This window comes from Acomys minous (genome assembly GCF_964271855.1).
Source record: "Acomys minous genome assembly, chromosome: 20".
Lineage (NCBI taxonomy): Eukaryota > Metazoa > Chordata > Mammalia > Rodentia > Muridae > Acomys > Acomys minous.
The window spans coordinates 23212221-23229593 of NC_140502.1; the positions used below are offsets into that span (position 1 = coordinate 23212221).

The 17373-nt window shown below is 51.6% G+C and overlaps 1 protein-coding gene across 1 annotated transcript in view; it reads right to left on the minus strand.

Moving 5' to 3' along the window:
* The window catches only part of SPTBN4 (spectrin beta, non-erythrocytic 4), a 104026-nt gene extending 86736 nt beyond the window's left edge, over positions 1-17290 (minus strand). The window contains exons 1-4 of the mRNA XM_084770505.1: positions 17156-17290; positions 13985-14174; positions 5399-5550; positions 3671-3844 (exon numbers count right to left, since the gene is read on the minus strand). Coding sequence (XP_084626631.1) covers positions 3671-3844; positions 5399-5550; positions 13985-14174; positions 17156-17287 — 648 coding nt within the window. The 5' untranslated portion in view covers positions 17288-17290. The remainder of the gene's footprint in view (positions 1-3670; positions 3845-5398; positions 5551-13984; positions 14175-17155) is intronic.
* Between the last annotated feature and the right edge of the window lie 83 nt (positions 17291-17373).

Genomic DNA, 17373 nt, shown 5'->3' on the forward strand with positions numbered 1-17373 from the left:
GGGTATTTGATGACTAGATCCTAGGCTCAAGAACTGGCTTTGAGTGAGCCTGGAAGGATGCCTCAGCAGTTCAGAGTGCAGACTGAAGCCGGGCGGTGGTGGCGCACGCCTTTAATCCCAGCACTCGGGAGGCAGAGGCAGGCGGTTCGCTGTGAGTTCGAGGCCAGCCTGGTCTACAAAGTGAGTCCAGGACAGCCAAGGCTACACAGAGAGACCCTGTCTCGAAAAACAAAACAACCAAAAGAGTGCAGACTGTTGTTACTCAGCACTCAAGTTCAGGTCATAGCTCGCATTTCCGGTAGCTCACGGCTGCCCGTGACTCCGGCTCCGTCGGGACCTGTCACCTCTTGTCTCTCACGCTCATTTACATGCACCTACCCACACAGAGACACATAAATTAAAGGAAAAATATAATAGGTGTGGAGAGAAGGCTCAGCTGTCAGGAGAACTTGTTGCTCTTGCAGAAATCCTGGGTTCGATTCCCCACACGCACGTGGTGGCTCACAACTACCTGTCATTCCACTTTTAGGAGATTCAGTGCCCCCCTTCTGACCCCCAAGAGCACGAGGCATGTATGTGGCGCGCACACATGCACACAGGCCAAGAATTCATACACGTAGAATAGAAGGAGTAAATCTAAGGCCACCCACTTCCTGTTTTTCCTAAATCCCTTCTTTGTTGTTGTTGTTTTTCAAGACAGGGTCTCTCTGTGTAGCCTTTGTTTGTTTCTTTGTTTTTGTTTTGTTGTTGTTGTTGTTGTTTTGCTTTTTGTTGTTGCTGGGTTTTTTTTATATCTTTTTTTATTTAATTCATTCCTATTACATCTCAATGGTTATCCCATCCCTTGTATCCTCCCATTCCTCCCTCCCTCCCATTTTCCCCTTACTCCCCTCCCCTATGATTGCGACTGAGGGGGACCTCTTCCCCCTGTATATGCTCATAGGTTATCAAGTCTCTTCTTGGTAGCCTGCTGTCCTTCCTCTGAGTGCCACTATGTCTCCCCATCAAAGGGACGTGGTCAAATATGGTGTACCCAAGTTCGTATGAAAGTCAGTCCCCACTCTCCACTCAACTGTGGAGACTGTCCTGTCCATTGGTTAGATCTGGGTTGCTGTTGCTTTTTTTAAGAGTCATTTATTATGTATATAGTGCTTTGCCTGCACATACACCCACATACCAGAAGGGGGCACCAGATCTCATTATAGATGCTTGTGAGCCACCATGTGGCTGGCTGGGAATTGAACTCAGGACCTTTGGAAGAGCAGCCAGTGCTCTTAACCTCTGAGCCATCTCTCCAGCCCCCTGTTTTGTTTTGTTTTGTTTTGTTTTGTTCTTTAACCTATATTCCTTCTCTTCCCATATCCCTACCCTGGTCCTGATCTGGCTGTCCCCTCAACCCCTCCTTTCATAACACTGTAGATGAAGCTGGTTAAGTGCCCTCTCCTTCCAATCCAGAGGATCTTTCTAGATTTGATTATGCATCTGCCCTTGACTTTAAACAAAACAAAACAAAACAAAACAACAACAACAACAACAAAAACACAAAACCGAAATCTCCAGGGCTGGAGAGATGGTTCAGTGGTTAAGAGCACTGACTGCTCTTACAAAGGACCCGGGTTCAATTCCCAGCACCCACATAGCAGCTCACCACTGTTTCTAACTCCAAGATCTGACGCCCTCACACAGACATGCATGTAGGCCAAACACCAATGCACATAAAATACAAGTAAAAAAAATTTTTTTTAATCTCAAAAAAATTTTTTTAAATCTCTAAACTGGCACGGTGGCACACGTCGGTAATCTCAGCACCTGGGAGGCAGGCAAGAAGGATCAGGGGTTCAAGGTCATCCTCAGCTACCTGGAGAGTTCAAGGCCACCTTAGCAACAAGTGACATGTGTCTCAACAACAACAGCAACAAAACCCCTGTATTATTGCCGACTTCTTAGCTCAGCTAATCCTCCTGAGATCATCTCCTCTCTCTTCCTCCTCCCCCAGGTCACTAACCCAAGTATTCTTTTTTTGTTTGTTTGTTTGTTGGATTTTTGGATTTGGTTTGGTTTGGTTTTTCCAGACAGGGTTTCTCTGTTACACAGAGCCCTGGCTGTCCTGGACTCGCTTTGTAGACCAGGCTGGCCTCGAACTCACAGAGATCCACCTGCCTCTGCCTCCCGAGTGCTAGGATTAAAGGTGTGCGCCACAATCTCAATGTCTTTGCATCCTCCATGTCTCTCCTAGGGTTGCTAGGCAGGTGCTTTACTGCTGAGTCTTACAGGGCACACCCTCGGTTTGTGTGTGCAACCCAGCCATCAGCTGACCAAATCTCAGTAACACTACCATGACACTTTATATCCCTTAGCTGCTTGAAAATAATCTTCTTTCCTGCCTAGCTTTTGTTTGTCCTCTGTAAAGCTTTAAAAAAACAAAATTCTCTGCCGGGCGTGGTGGTGCACGCCTTTAATCCCAGCACTCGGGAGGCAGAGGCAGGCGGATCGCTGTGAGTTCGAGGCCAGCCTGGTCTACAAAGTGAGTCCAGGACAGCCCAGGCTACACAGAGAGACCCTGTCTCGAAAAACCAAAAAAAAAAAAAAACAAAAAAAAAAAAACAAAAAAACAAAATTCTCTTCAGCCCTGTGCCTCCCCCACGCAGGACCTTATACAGGCAGATCATCTTGTAGCGGTGAGGGGAGTAGTTTCCTCTGCCTAAGGAGGCTCCTTTTCCCCCTGCATGCCTGCTGTAGCCATGTTTGTGTTTATTGCCAGTGGTCCTTATCCCAGTGTGAGGTCTATAAAAGCAGGAAGTCTGTCTGCTCATTTCCGTAGTAGGGCACAGCCGCACACAACTGAGCATGTTAAACCCGCCAAGCTGCGTGCAGAGATGAAGGCTTAGATCACAGAGAATCTGAGGCCAGCCTAGGCTACATAGTGGGAACCTGTCTCAACACCCCGCGCACCCCGACCCCCTGCCAAGAAAAAAAGCCTACCAGTTGGGCCACTCACTTTTAATCCCAGCCCTCGGGAGGCAGAGGCAGGCGGATCTCTGTGAGTTCGAGGCCAGCCTGGTCTACAGAGTGAGTTCCAGGACAGCCAGGGCTACACAGAGAGACCCTGTCTCGGGAAGGGGGGAAGAAAAAAAAGCCTTGGGCTGCTGAGTTCAATTCTCAAAACCCATGTAGCGGGAGGACGTTAGGGTTAGGGTTAGGGTTAGGAGCTCAGCTCTGTCCTTTGACCTCCACACTCGCTCTGGCATGCACAAACACGTAAAATGCAATTTTTAAAACCCACCAGTTTCCTCATTGGTAAAGTGAGCTAATTAACGCTACCTAATTTAAGAGGTTCTGTGCGTACTAAATGCCGACGTTTAGCACAGAGTACGGAAGTGTAAACTGTCGGTATGGTTACGGCAGTGAGCGCTACCGCGATTATATTTTGTCATTGTTTTCATCCCCACAACCTGGTTACGTGCGAGGAAAATTTGGGAGAGGAGCAAGTGAGTAAGTAGGTGGGGGCGCACCCCTAAACCCCACTCCCCGCAGTGGGCAGCGGGGGGTTGGGTGCAGAGGTCATGGGGAGTGGGGGGGGGTGAAGAGGCGTGGGGGGGCAGGGGAGCGGGGGGAGGGGGCGCCGGGGGGGGGAGGGCGCGGGGGGGGGCGGGGGGCAGGGGACAGTCACCTGGAAGCGAAGGATGACGGTCCAGACCAGCCCCAGAGTCAGCCGATGGTTCCCATCCACGATGTCGTGTGACCCCACGTTCTCCAGGTGCACACGCTGCTCCTTCAGGAACTGCAGGGCCTTGTCCACGTTCTCCAGGGAGTGGATCCGCATGCGGCCGCGGGTGGGCCTCGGCTAGGGCAGCAGGGGCATTGGGTGATGGAGGACCTGGCTCTGCCTCGCTCACGGCCAAGGCCACGCCCCTTCAATCTCACCCCAGACTCTGGCCTCTTTCTCCTTGGGCTCAAGGCCAGAGAGTGAGTTCCAAGCTAGCCCGGACTCTGCAGGGGTAAGATGCGGTCTCATGCTTTCCCTCCCTCCACAAGCCCTTGTTTCTTTTCACGGCTAGTACTTTCATTTTTCTTTCTTTCTTTTTTATTTATTTATTTATAAAATCTGACTCCAGAGCATTTTCTTTTCTTTTTTTAAAAAATTTATTTATTATTATGTATACAGTGCTCTGCCTGCATATGCTCCTGCAGGCCAGAAGAGGGCGCCAGATCCCACCACAGAGGGTTGTGAGCTACCATGTGGGTTGCTGGGAATTGAACTCAGGATCCTCTGGAAGCGCAGCCAGTGCTCTTAACGACTGAGCCATCTCTTCAGCCCAGGGCTAGTACTTTCAAGTGAACATCCCTTCAGGATTTACTCAAGCTCTTGACCTGGCTAACACCCCTCATCGTGAAGCCCCTCGCCTCCCCTGGTGCCCTACTATAGGACCCTTTCTTTTCTTTTTTCTTTCTTTCTTTTTTTTATTTTTTTTTATTTTTATTTTTTATTTATTTATTTATTTATTTTTTGGTAGCGCAGCTCCTGCCCATGGCTTTGTTCCTATTTATTTATTTATTTATTTTGGTAGCGCAGCTCCTGCCCATGGCTTTGTTCCTACACTGCTGTGCCCCTCACGTCAAGGGGAGTTCCGGGTTTTAACGTCCCTCAGTGACTTGCTGCCCATCCTAATCCCACTGTTTGAGATGTGGTCCATCAGACCCAAAAATCACAGCCCCGGCCCAAACAACAAGACAAACTCACACAGCACTCATTAGCTGCCTCTGTCCTCAGACACCCGTGACCTAGATCTCACCCTACCGACCTAGACTGCCTCACGGCTGCACCCCCTACGCCCCTCCATCAGCTCATTAATTCTCTATCTCTTAAGTTCTTCCTGCTTGACAGAGACGCCCCTTGACACCTCCGCACTGCCAGCTCCACCCCTCCCTAGCCCCCCAACAGAGCATCCCTCTAGAGCCCCGCCCCCTCCAACAGACACGCCCTTCCCCCCAACCCCCGCATTAGCCCCACCTCTTTCAAAAAGCTCCACCTCTCCAACGGGACTCTACCCCCTCTAAAAGAGACCCCCCCTTCAACTGGGCCCCGCCCCCACCAAACTGAATAAGGGGGGTCTCTTTTTTTTTTTTTTTTTTTTTTTTTTTGGTTTTTCGAGACAGAGTCTCTCTGTGTTAGCCTTGGCTGTCCTGGATTCGCTTTGTAGACCAGGCTGGCCTCGAACTCACAGAGATCCAACTGCCTCTGCCTCCCGAGTGCTGAGATTAAAGGCATGCGCCACCACCGCCTGGCTGAATAAGGGGGTCTCTTGCACACAACTGGGGCTCTACCTCTCCCTCAGCCAGGACCCTGATTAGAATCCAGCCCTTACTCCCCGCCAGCTATCAAGAAAGACCCGCTCACCAGCTGCTCGCCCGACAGCACTTCCAGGAGCCGGGTGAGCACGAAGCCATCCCGAAGGTCTGCGTACAGGTCCCCGATGTGGCAGCCCACGCGGGCGAGGTGCGAATTCACCCACTTGGTGAAGGTTTTCTTCTGCACAGCCTCCCGCTCGTCTGGAAGAAAACAGAGACTGAGGAGCCCAGCCTTGCCAGGAGTTCCTCATCTGCTTCGGGCGTCCCTCCATCGCCCGCCATCACCCGCCATCACCCTCCGATCGATCGTTTACTGGCCCAAGATTTGCCCCGGGTACCTCCTCCTGCCTGGACGCCTCCCATACCGCTATGTGCCTAGTGATGCCATAACCTGTGTTCTACACTTTTCCCAAGATACCATATTCCCACGGGAAACCTTCCTAGCTTGCTGTCCTGACTGACTTCATTCATTCATGCATGCATTTGGTTGGTTGGTTGGTTGGTTTGTTGTTGTTGGGTTTTTTTCAAGATAGGATTTCTCCGTGTAGCCTTGACTGTCCTGAACTAGCTCTGTAGACCAGGGAGGCCTCGAACTCACAGAGGTCCACCTGCCCCTGCCTCCCGGGATTAAAGGCACGTGCCACCACACCCAGCTCATCCACGCAATACTTGATGGGCATCATAGTGGCATAGAGCTCTGATTAGTAAGTGAAGCCCTTACACACACACGGGCACTGGGGGAACGGGGCTGAGAGTTAAGGATGAGGGGAGTCAAGAAGAGAGCCACAGTTTAGGGCTTTCATTGGCCCTATAATGGAGAGGGCAAGAAGGTCAGAGGCTCAAGCCAGGCGTGGTGGTGCACGCCTTTAATCCCTGCACTCAGGAGGCAGAGGCAGGTGGATCACTGTGAGTTCGAGGCCAGCCTGGTCTACAAAGCGAGTTCAGGACAGCCAGGACTACACAGAGAGACCCTGTCTCAAAAAGAGACCAAAAAAAAAAAAAAAGAAGGTCAGAGGCTCAGTGAGACTGGGGAAGGGACCTAGGAGAGCGAGCGAGGCTGAGGCTGGACCAAGGCAGAAGCTGTCAGAGCCAGGGGCAGGAGATGAATTGAGGGCTTGCTTGGGGGTAAGGATCAGATGCCCATGGGCGGAGACCTAGCTCAGGGGTAGCGTGCTTGCCTGGTCCATGTGAAGAAGAAGGAATAAAGTGTCTCCTGACTGCTGTGGGAGGTGGAGGAGGGAGCACAGGGGACACTGTGCAGCCCCTGGAGACAGGCATGTCCAAAGCCACCCCTGCCCAGACACAGCTCCCAAGAGCCTGGATGAGCAGAGGGAGAAAGTCCATTTTACACTTTGCTTGCTCTCAGAGAAATCTTTAAGGATGTATCCATCTGTGATGCCTCTGTGTGTGTGTGTGTGTGTGTGTGTGTGTGTGTGTGCGCGCGCGTGTGCGCGTGTGGAGTGTGCATGCGCGCGCATGTGTGTGCATGTGTGTGTGGGTTGTGTGCATGTGTGTGTAGTGGGTACATGTGTGTGGTGTGTGCATGTGTGTGGGGTGTGGGGGTGTGCACGGGTGTGTGTGTGCATGTGTGTGTGGTGGGTACATGTGTGCATGTGTGTGTGGGTTGTGTGCATGTGTGTGTGGTGGGTACATGTGTGCATGTGTGTGTGGGTTGTGTGCATGTGTGTGTGGTGTGTAAATGTGTGTGTGGGTGGGTATGTGCATGTGTGTGTATGTGGGGGCTGTGGGCGTGTGTGCGTGTGTGTGTGTGTGTGTGTGTGTGCGCACGCGCGCGCGTGCGTGTGTGTGCTTGTGTGTGTGTGGTGTGATTCTAGCTAGCTATCTCCCTCCTTACTTTTTGCATGATTGGTTGGTTGGTTTGGTTTTGGGTTTGGTTTGGTTTTTGGTTTTTTGAGACACGCTTTCTCTGTGTCCTGGACTCACTTTGTAGACCAGGCTGGCCTTGAACTCACATCAGTCTGACTGCCACTGCCCCCGTGAGTGCTGGGATTACAGGCATGCGCTTCCCTCCCCACTTTAAATATTTTCCGTGGGGTCTGGGGAACCAAACACAGGCCGTGTGGCTTGGAGGCAAGCACCATTACCCACTGAGCATTTCTCCACCCTTTCCTTGTCTCTCCTTCCCTCCGTCCCTTCTTCCTCCTTTTATCAGGAGGGAGGGAAACATGAGCTCAGAATCACAGCGCACGCACGCGCGCACGCGCGCGCGCGCGCGCACACACACCCACACATACACACACACGCACGCACGCACGCATGCACACATCACAGATGGATAGATCCTGCATACGGAAAGGTCAGAAGATAATCTGTGCGACTCAGCCCTTTCCCTCCACCACATGGGATTTGAAGTCAGGGTTACACCTCAAGCCTGACCACTGAGCCATCTCTCTGTAGCGTCTCCTAATGTGAGATACGCTTCAAGTGTCTTATATTTACTGATTTATTAGTTTATTGACATTGGTTCTTACGTCATAGGACGGGCTGACCTTGAACTCACCATCCCCCTGCCTGCCTCAGTCTCTCCAGACCAGCATGGCCAGCTTAAAACTGAAAAGTTTGAAAGTTTGAATTTCCAGGCTGTACCAGAACTCAGGATGCAGGGAAAGATGGATCAGAAGTTCACAAGTTCAAGGCCAGAGTCGGCTGTGTAGGACAGTCCCAGCCTCAATCCGCCACTCCAACACAACACAAGACAAAACACACAGTGGCCTGGCTGTGCTGGCACACACCTTTAATCCCAGCAGTGAGGAGCAGACACAGACGGATCTCTGTGAGTTCGAGGCCAGCCTGTTCTACAGAGTGAGTTCCAGGACAGCCAAGGCTACATGGCCAGTCTCAAAACAAACAAACAAAAGCTGGGTGTGATGGCACACGCCTGTCATCCCAGCGCTCAGCATGGCAGAGGCAGGCAGGATTCTATGAGTTCAAGGCCAGCCTGGTATACAAAGTGAGTTCCAGGACAGCCAGGGATAGAGATACTCTGTTTCAAACCAAGCAAACAAAAATAAATAAAATAAATGAAGTCACTAAGTAGAATAGGAAAATAATATGATACACTGAAATGTATTTTATGATGTAATTATTATTTCTGGAATTTTCTTTTTTAAAAAGATTTATTTATTTAAAAAAATATTTATTTATTTATTATGTATACAGTGTTCTGCCTGCATGTACATCTCCAGGACAGAAGAGGGCACCAGATCACACTATAGATGGTTGTGAGACACCATGTGACTGCCAGGAATTGAACTCAGGACCTCTGGAGGCACAGTCAGTGCCCTTAACCACATCTCTCCAGCCCTGTAGTATTTGGTTTTCTGAGACAGGGTCTCACTGTAAGGCCCAGGCTGCCCTTTGAATCCTCCTGCCTTGCTTTCCAAGTGCTCTCTGCTCTAGAAATGCAGATAATGGGGCTGGAGAGATGGCTCAGAGGTTAAGGGCACTGACTACTCTTCCAAGATCCTGAGTTCAATTCCCAGCAACCACATGGTGGCTCACAACCATCTATAATTTGACCTGATGTTCTCTTCTGGCCTGCAGGGGTACATACAGGCAGAGCACTATCCATGGTAAATAAGTAAATCTTTAAAAAGAAAGAAGGAAATGCAACTATTGATCACTTTCTGTCTGTTCCATCTTTTTAACTTTTGGTGGATCTGTGTTTTTTTGTTGTTGTTGTTGTTGTTTTTTTGTTGTTATTCTTGTTTTGTTTGTTTTTTTGAGACAGGGTCTCTCTGTGTAGCCTTGGCTGTCCTAGACACGCTTTGTAGACCAGGCTGGCCTCGAACTCACAGCGATCTGCCTGCCTCTGCCTCCTGAGTGCTGGGATTAAAGGCGTGCGCCACCACGCCCGGCCTGGATCTGTGTTTTATAACTAAAAGTGAGAGAGAGAGAGACAGAGACAGAGACAGAGACAGAGAGAGAGACAGAGAGACAGAGAGAGAAGAGAGAGAGACAGAGAGAGACAGAGAGAGAAACAGAGAAAGAGAATTACACCTTGGGTTTTTTGGGAGCAAGGTGGTTGAAACAGGGTCTCTCTGTGTTAGCTTTTGCTGTCCTGGACTCGCTTTGTAGACCAGGCTGGCCTCGAACTCACAGCGACCCACCTGCCTCTGCCTCCTGAGTGCTGGGATTAAAGGCCTGCGCCACCACGACTGGCTACATCTTAGTTTCTATTCCTTTCCCAACTCCCAACTCCTACAAGGTACAAAGCCATGGGCCACAGAGCACATGACAGAAAGAAATTCACTGAGTGCCTTGTTGGGGTCTTCCTGGCAAGGGCTGCTCACCACAGAACGTTCCAGAAGGGAAGAGCAAGCTTCAGAACCCTTTCCGCCATGTGCAGTTGGCTCTAGTTGTTACAGCAGCTTAGCACATACAGTGACATCCCCAAATCACAGTGGTCACAATGTTAAGTTTCTCATCGGTTAAGAAACAATAAAATGAAGTCTGGTGTGGGATTCTAGGCAGGGGCTCTACCACTGAGCCACACCCAAGCCCTTCACTGGGGGATTCTAGGCAGGGGCTCTACCACTGAGCCACACCCAAGCCCTTCACTGGGGGATTCTAGGCAGGGGCTCTACCACTGAGCCACACCCCCAGCCCCTCACTGGGGGATTCTAGGCAGGGGCTCTACCACTGAGCCACACCCCCAGCCCCTCACTGGGAGATCCTAGGCAGGGGCTCTATCACTGAGCCACACCCCTAGCCCCTCACTAGGGGATTCTAGGCAGGGGCTCTACCACTGAGCCACGCCTTCAACCCGTCACTGGGGAATTCTAGGCAGGGGCTCTACCACTGAGCCACACCCCCAGCCCCTCACTGGGGGATTCTAGGCAGGGGCTCTACCACTGAGCCACACCCCCAGCCCCTCACTGGGGGATTCTAGGCAGGGGCTCTACCACTGAGCCACACCTCCAGCCCCTCACTGGGGGATTCTAGGCAGGGGCTCTACCACTGAGCCACACCCCAGCCCCTCACTGGGGGATTCTAGGCAGGGGCTCTACCACTGAGCCACGCCCCCAGCCCCTCACTGGGGGATTCTAGGCAGGGGCTCTACCACTGAGCCACGCCTCCAGCCCCTCACTGGGGGATTCTAGGCAGGGGCTCTACCACTGAGCCACGCCCCAGCCCCTCACTGGGGGATGCTAGGCAGGGGCTCTACCACTGAGCCACACCCCAGCCCCTCACTGGGGGATTCTAGGCAGGGGTTCTACCACTGAGCCACACCCCAGCCCCTCACTGGGGGATTCTAGGCAGGGGCTCTACCACTGAGCCACGCTCCCAGCCCCTCACTGGGGGATTCTAGGCAGGGGCTCTACCACTGAGCCACGCCCCAGCCCCTCACTGGGGGATGCTAGGCAGCGGCTCTACCACTGAGCCACACCCCAGCCCCTCACTGGGGGATTCTAGGCAGGGGCTCTACCACTGAGCCACACCCCCAGCCCCTCACTGGGGGATTCTAGGCAGGGGCTCTACCACTGAGAGATATTCCCACCTTCCTTTTATTTTTTATTTAGAAACAGTCACAATAAGTTGTACACATTGAATTTGAACTAATTTTGCTTAGGCAAGCTTTGGACCTTCTTTTTCTTTTTCTTTCTCTCTTTCCTTCTTTTTTTCTGGGTGGGTGGGGTTTCAAGACCAGGTTTCTCTTTGTAGCCTTTGCTGTCCTGGACTTGCTTTGTAGACCCAGGCTGGCTTCGAGCTCACAGCGATCCACCTGCCTCTGCCTCCTGTGTGCTGGGATTAAAGGCGTGAGCCATCATACCTGGCCCTGGAAGCTTTCTTAAATAGGATATTAACAGTTGGACAACTCTTGTGAGCCCACCCCGTGCCTGTAGCATCTCTCTGGCTCTTACGCCTCCAGGCTTCAAATCTTCTACGTTGAAGGGTTGGGAAGGAGTACAGTCAGAAAGTATTTGCTGCCCCCCCCCACACAAGCAGGCAGGCACACATGCACACACGCACATGCATACACACATCCATGCACGCACACGCACCCAGATACATGTACACACATGTACACATGCACAATATATGCACGTACACACATACATGCACACATACATGTACACATGCCCACATGTACACATGCACAATGCATGCACACACGGACATCCGTGCATGTACAATGCACGCACACACGCACATGTACACACACATCCATGCACGCACACATGCACAAGGGACTGAATTTGATGCATGGGAATTCATGTTTATAAGTCAGGCCCTCATTTGGGAGGCAGATCTCTGTGTACAAATAAATCCAAATAGATATGTGCTGGGATTAAAATGTGCACCTAAGGCTGGAGAGACGGCTCAGAGGTTAAGAGCACTGGCTGCACTTCCAAAGGTCCTGAGTTCAATTCCCAGCAACCACATGGTGGCTCACAGCCATCCACAGTGAGATCTGGCACCCTCTTCTGGCCTGTAGGTGTACATGCAGGCAGAGCACGGTATACATAATAATAAATAAATATTTAAAAAAAAGAAGCTGGAAAGATAGCCTAAAAAAAGAAAAAAGCCTAGTCTTTCACATAGTCCTGATGGGAATGGAAAATGATTTTTAAAAAGAAAGCAAAAAGCAAACAAAAAACCGCAAGGGGGCCATTTCCACTAAATCAGACACACAACAATGTGACTCGACTCTGAAATGTCTCTGAATTTTTTTGAACACTTGGTCCCAGTTAGTGTTTTTCTTTTTTCTTTTTTTCCCTCTCCTTCCTTTCTTCCTTTTTTTTTTTTTGTGTGTGTGTGTATGTGTGCGCACGTGTGTTTTGTTTGGTGTGTGTGTCTGTGTGTGTGTGGTTGTTTTGTTTGTTTGTCATGGGGGGGCGCGCATGGGTGCGTGTGTTTTGTTTGGTGTGTGTGGTTGTTTTGTTTGTTTGGCATGTGTATGTGCATGTGTGGGCGTGTGTGTGTGCACGCACTCGTGTTTCTGTGTGTGTGTGTGTTGTTTTGTTTTTGGTAGTCATCCTCTTTTGAGGGCTGGTGGAAATAGGCCATTACGGGTAGAGTGGAAGGTTACTATCCCCTGTTTACCTCTTCTCTATTTCTGGTCTACCAAGACGTAACAATCCCCTGCCACACACTCCACCGCGGTTTCCCTACCCACTCTGAACTAAAACTGTGAAAAGTGTGGGTGCTCCTAAGGTGCCTGTATTGGATGTTGTGGTCACAGCAACACAAAAGCAGGTAACGCACACACTATGTGATTCCACACGTTCACTCCCAGCAGTGTGGACTGGCCACCCAGAAATGTGTATGCCCCGCCCAAAACTGTGCTAGAAGCTGCCGGAATCACCATCTGTAACAGTCCCGACCTGAAACAACTCAAAAGCACAACAACGGGTGAGCAGATAGACTGCGGTATGTCCACATGGTGGAATATTATACAGCAAGGAAAAAGAAACTGCCTGGGAGTATACACAAAAGAATGAAACCAAGAATCAAACACGGCTCGTGTCATGGCTCAGTGGGTAAAGATGCTTGCTTGAGCGAGTCTGGTGACGTGTGTTCAGTCCCTGGAATCCAGGTTAAGAAGTGGAAGGGGAGACCTGAGTCCACAGAGTTCGTCTCTGACACCCACGTGTCACGTATGCCATGGAAAGCACAGCTACTCCTGTACCTCATGCACACACACACACACACACACACACACACACACACACACACACACACTGGAAAACCAACAGGAAACAGTGGCTGGGGAGACAGCTCAGTGGGTAAGAGCATTCACTGTACGATCATTAGGACCGGAGTTTGTGTGCTAGCACGCACATAAGGAGCCAGGCCTCCCATGCAGGCCTGCAACCTCAGCCCTGAGATGACCAGAAAGGCAGGATTACCAGGGCTTCTGGCTGCAAGTCTAGCTCAGGAAAATTAAAATCCCAAGGTCAAGGAAACACTTTTCCCTCAAAAGAAGAGGTGTATGACAGTAGATGAGGATGTTCAAGCGCCCTCTTCTGGTCCCTGCGGTACTGCATGCACACTGTGCACAGACTTAATTGCAAACAAATATGACTGAGCCTAGTGTGGTGGCCCATGCCTTTAGCACTCGGGAGGCAGAGGCAGGTGGATCGCTGTGAGTTCGAGGCCAGCCTGGTCTACAAAGTGAGTCCAGGACAGCCAAGGCTACACAGAGAAACCCTGTCTCAAAGAACCAAAAACAGAGAGAGAGAGAGACAGAGAGAGAGAGAGAGAGAGAGAGAGAGAGAGAGGAGACAGACAGACAGACAGACAGACAGACAGACAGACAGAGAAAGTTGTGCAGCCCCACTGCCTCGCCCAGCAGTCCCAAGTCCCATCCCCTCAATTCAATTAAAATAAATTAAAACTAAGTAGAATTTAAAGTTATTCTTCAAGAAGCACTGGCCACGCTTGGAGTGTTCACATATAGGCGCAGTGACCCCATCAGACGCCTCAGACACAGAACTGTCTCATTTCAGTGGTCAAAGAACTCAAGTGCTGGGATCGACCCCTCTAGGCGGACCCCTGGCCATCAAGATTGCGCCGAGGCGCACACACACACACACACACACACACACACACACACACACACACATCGCCCTGAGTCCTGCCAGCCCTCCCAGACCTCTTTTCCAGGTACCTGCTAAGGCCTTGATCCGAGAGCACTCAAAGAGTGAAGCGGCCGCGTTGGAGGCTGCCGGAGCCTCGCGATCCCAGCCCCGATCAGGGCTCTCCCAGCGGGCTGCAGGGTTGTTGTTGTTGTTGGAAGCTGCTGGGCCGTCCATGTTGTCCACTTCCCCTGGAACTTGTGCCATTGGGGAAGGCAGAGCCTGGAACCGAGGACAAAAAGGTTAGTCCAGAAAATGGACTGAGCTCAGAGGACCCACTTCTCTCTCTCTCTCTCTCTCTCTCTCTCTCTCTCTCTCTCTCTCTCTCTCTCGTCGTTTTTTGAGACAGAATTTCTCTGTGTAAGCCTTGGCTGTCCTGGACTCACTTTGTAGACCAGGCTGGCCTCGAACTCACAGAGATCCACCTGCCTCTGCCTTGGGAGTGCTGGGATTAAAGGCGTGCGCCACCATGGCCAGCTGAGGACCCACTTCTTACAATGAGTGCCCATGCATTCCAGCCCGGCCTCACCGGTGTGCTTCAGGCCAAGGAAAGGACCTGCCTCAAAGGCAAGATGTACATCACCTGAACTATGACACCCAAGGCTGATCTCTAGCCTTCAAAGGCACCTGTACACATGTGCACCTACACACGAGCGCGTGTACACATAGATACACACACATACATACACATGCATGCACACACAGGCACACACACACATACACACACGCGCGCGCACACATACACACTATCTAATAATAGTAATAATAATAGTAATCAACCAGACCAGGCATGATGTCACACTCCTTTAATCCCAGCCATGCAGAAAACAGATGCAAGCAGATCTCTGTGAGTTTGAGGCCAGCCTGACCCACATAGCAAATTTCAGGCCAATCATAGTGAGACCTGGTCTCAGTCATCATCATCATCGTCATCATCATCATCATCATCAGGGACTGTCAGTAAAATGCCTACAGTATAAACACGAGTCCCTGAGTTCAGATCCCCAGCACCCATGTGAAAAGTGGGGCACAGTGGTTTACATCTGTCATCCTAGCTAGTAATGAACACTGCAGAGACATGAGGACCATGGGAGCTCACTGGCCAGCCACTCTAGCCAGCCAGTGAGGCCGAGCTCAGTGAGAGACTCTGTCTTTAAAAATAAATAAGGTAGCTGGGCATGGCGGGACACGCCTGTAATCCCAGCACTCTGGAAGACAGATCACTGTGAGTTCGAGGCCAGCCTGGTCTACAAAGCGAGTCCAGGACAGCCCAGGCTACACAGAGAAACCTTCTCTCAAAAAAATCAAAAAAAGAAAAAGAAAAAAGAAAGAAAGAAAAAGGGAGAAAGAAAGAGAAAAGAATAAAGCTAGGGAGAGAGCTTAGTGGTTAACACTTATTGCTTTTGTAGGGGACCCAGGTTCAGTTCCCAGCACCCACATGGTGGTTCACAACTGTTCCAGGGGATCTGCCCTCTGTGAGCCCCTGCACACACATGGTTCACACAAACTCAAGCAAGCAGATTCACATAACAAGTAATAAATCATTAATTACTGTTACTGAATAACGAATAAACCTTTTCTTCTTTGGTTTATTGACACAAGGTTTCTCTGTGTAATCTTGGCTAGCCTGGACTCACTCTGTAGACCAGGCTGGCCTTGAACTCACAGCGATCCACCTGCCTCTGCCTCCCCAGTGCTGGGATTAAAGGTGTGCGCCACCACTACCACCGCTGGGCTCTGACCCTGGCTTCTAACATGTGACCTGCTTTGACCCGCAGAGTTGAGTGGGAAACACTGGTTGGCCAGTTCTGAGCCTTAGACACTGGTGACTGCTTGAACTAACTCTAGAGTATGTCCGGGGCCATACGCTGTCCAGCTACGACCAGCTACAGCGACCAATAATGACCCCATATCACTATGACACCCCCTAAAACTTGAGTATGCCGGCTGAGGCCTGATGAACCGAACAATCCGCTCTAACCTAAAGTATTAAGCCCTTGACTTCACAGCTAAATGAGTGCCTAGGGCTTTGAGACAATGCCTTGGGTGGGGTGATTTGTTACACAGCATTCCAGTAGCAATAGCTGGCTGATACACTGTCTTCCTAGAAGCCTGATACATTATAAATACCTATTATATGGGGTCGGTGACATCTTTAAGTACGTCTCCGACACAAGCCCCCACGTACAAACTTCAGTCCCACTTTTAAGACTCAGGCAGTCTCAAACTCGGGAGAGTATAAGACGCTAAGTTGTGGCCAAGGGTGGAGGAGATTATTCCTTTGGGTGGGCACCCTAAAAAAAAAACACTGTTCTCCTTTCATAGAAAGCTGTAAGTGGCCACGTGGCTACCTCCGACTACCCGTGTGACCTCGGTCAAGCCTCCACCTCTTGCCCCTCTCTGGTCTTGACTGGATCATCTGTGGAAACGCTAAGGCCATCTGAAGATGGAATGAGTTGCTCACTCAGCAGACGAGGGAGGTGTCTGGTCCAGAGCTAGCCCTCAGTACGTCTCTCTCATTCTTTTCTTCCCATCGTAGTGTCTAGAATTACATCCATAGCAAACTGCCATGTGTCCCACCGCTGAGACACATGGCCAGCCAGCTCTGAGTTTTCCCTCATTGGTCTCATCTTAGGAAGCGGGGGCGGGGGGGGACTGTTCAAGAGTCAAAAAGAAAGGGGTTCGGTGCTTTATTCTGGCGGCGTAGAAACCTAGTATCTTGAACTCGGTTTCTCTGTGCTTTGATTTCCTTCCCTATTAATGGGGTGGTCACAACTCTTTTCCCAATGGAGGATACCTGGGCCAGGGGCGGCGCTTAGGACTTGGCGAGCTCTTCCTGGGCCCAGATTGCAGCTCCCGGCCTTTGGGGGTGCGGGGTGGGGGTGGGTAGGAAAAGGGGTCCCGCGGGCTCCAGCAAAGGCCGGTAGGGCGCTTTAACCCTTCCAAAGCCGCGCCTGTCTGCCCCTGTGGTCCAGTCACTGCGCGGAGGAGAGGGGCCTGGGAAGGAGAAGGCCTTGGGGTGGACCACGTCTGGCTCAGAGGCTAGGCTATGTGGGGGTGAGGGGTTCCCTGCATACTGGACCTCAAACCTCCACCCGGCTAAACAGACTCGGGGGGCGGCTCAGGCCCGCCAGGGTGCGGGGGAGGATGCTGGGCCAGGTGGGGAGATGCTGGGGAGGGGCCGCCGTCGCACCGCCGCTCACCTGGGCGCCCGCCGCCGCCGCTGCGGTCCCCGATGCTCGCCGCGCAGCACCGCCCTCCCTGCGGGCGTCCGCTGCCCGGCCGGGCCCGGCTCTGTTCGGCCCAGCCGGCCCGCCGCTCGGCCAGATCCGCATGCGCCGCCGCCGCCGCCGCCGCCGCGCCTCCCCCACGCGCCGCAGCCTCTCCGCGCGTCCCCGGGACCCCTCCCGCACGCCGCCCC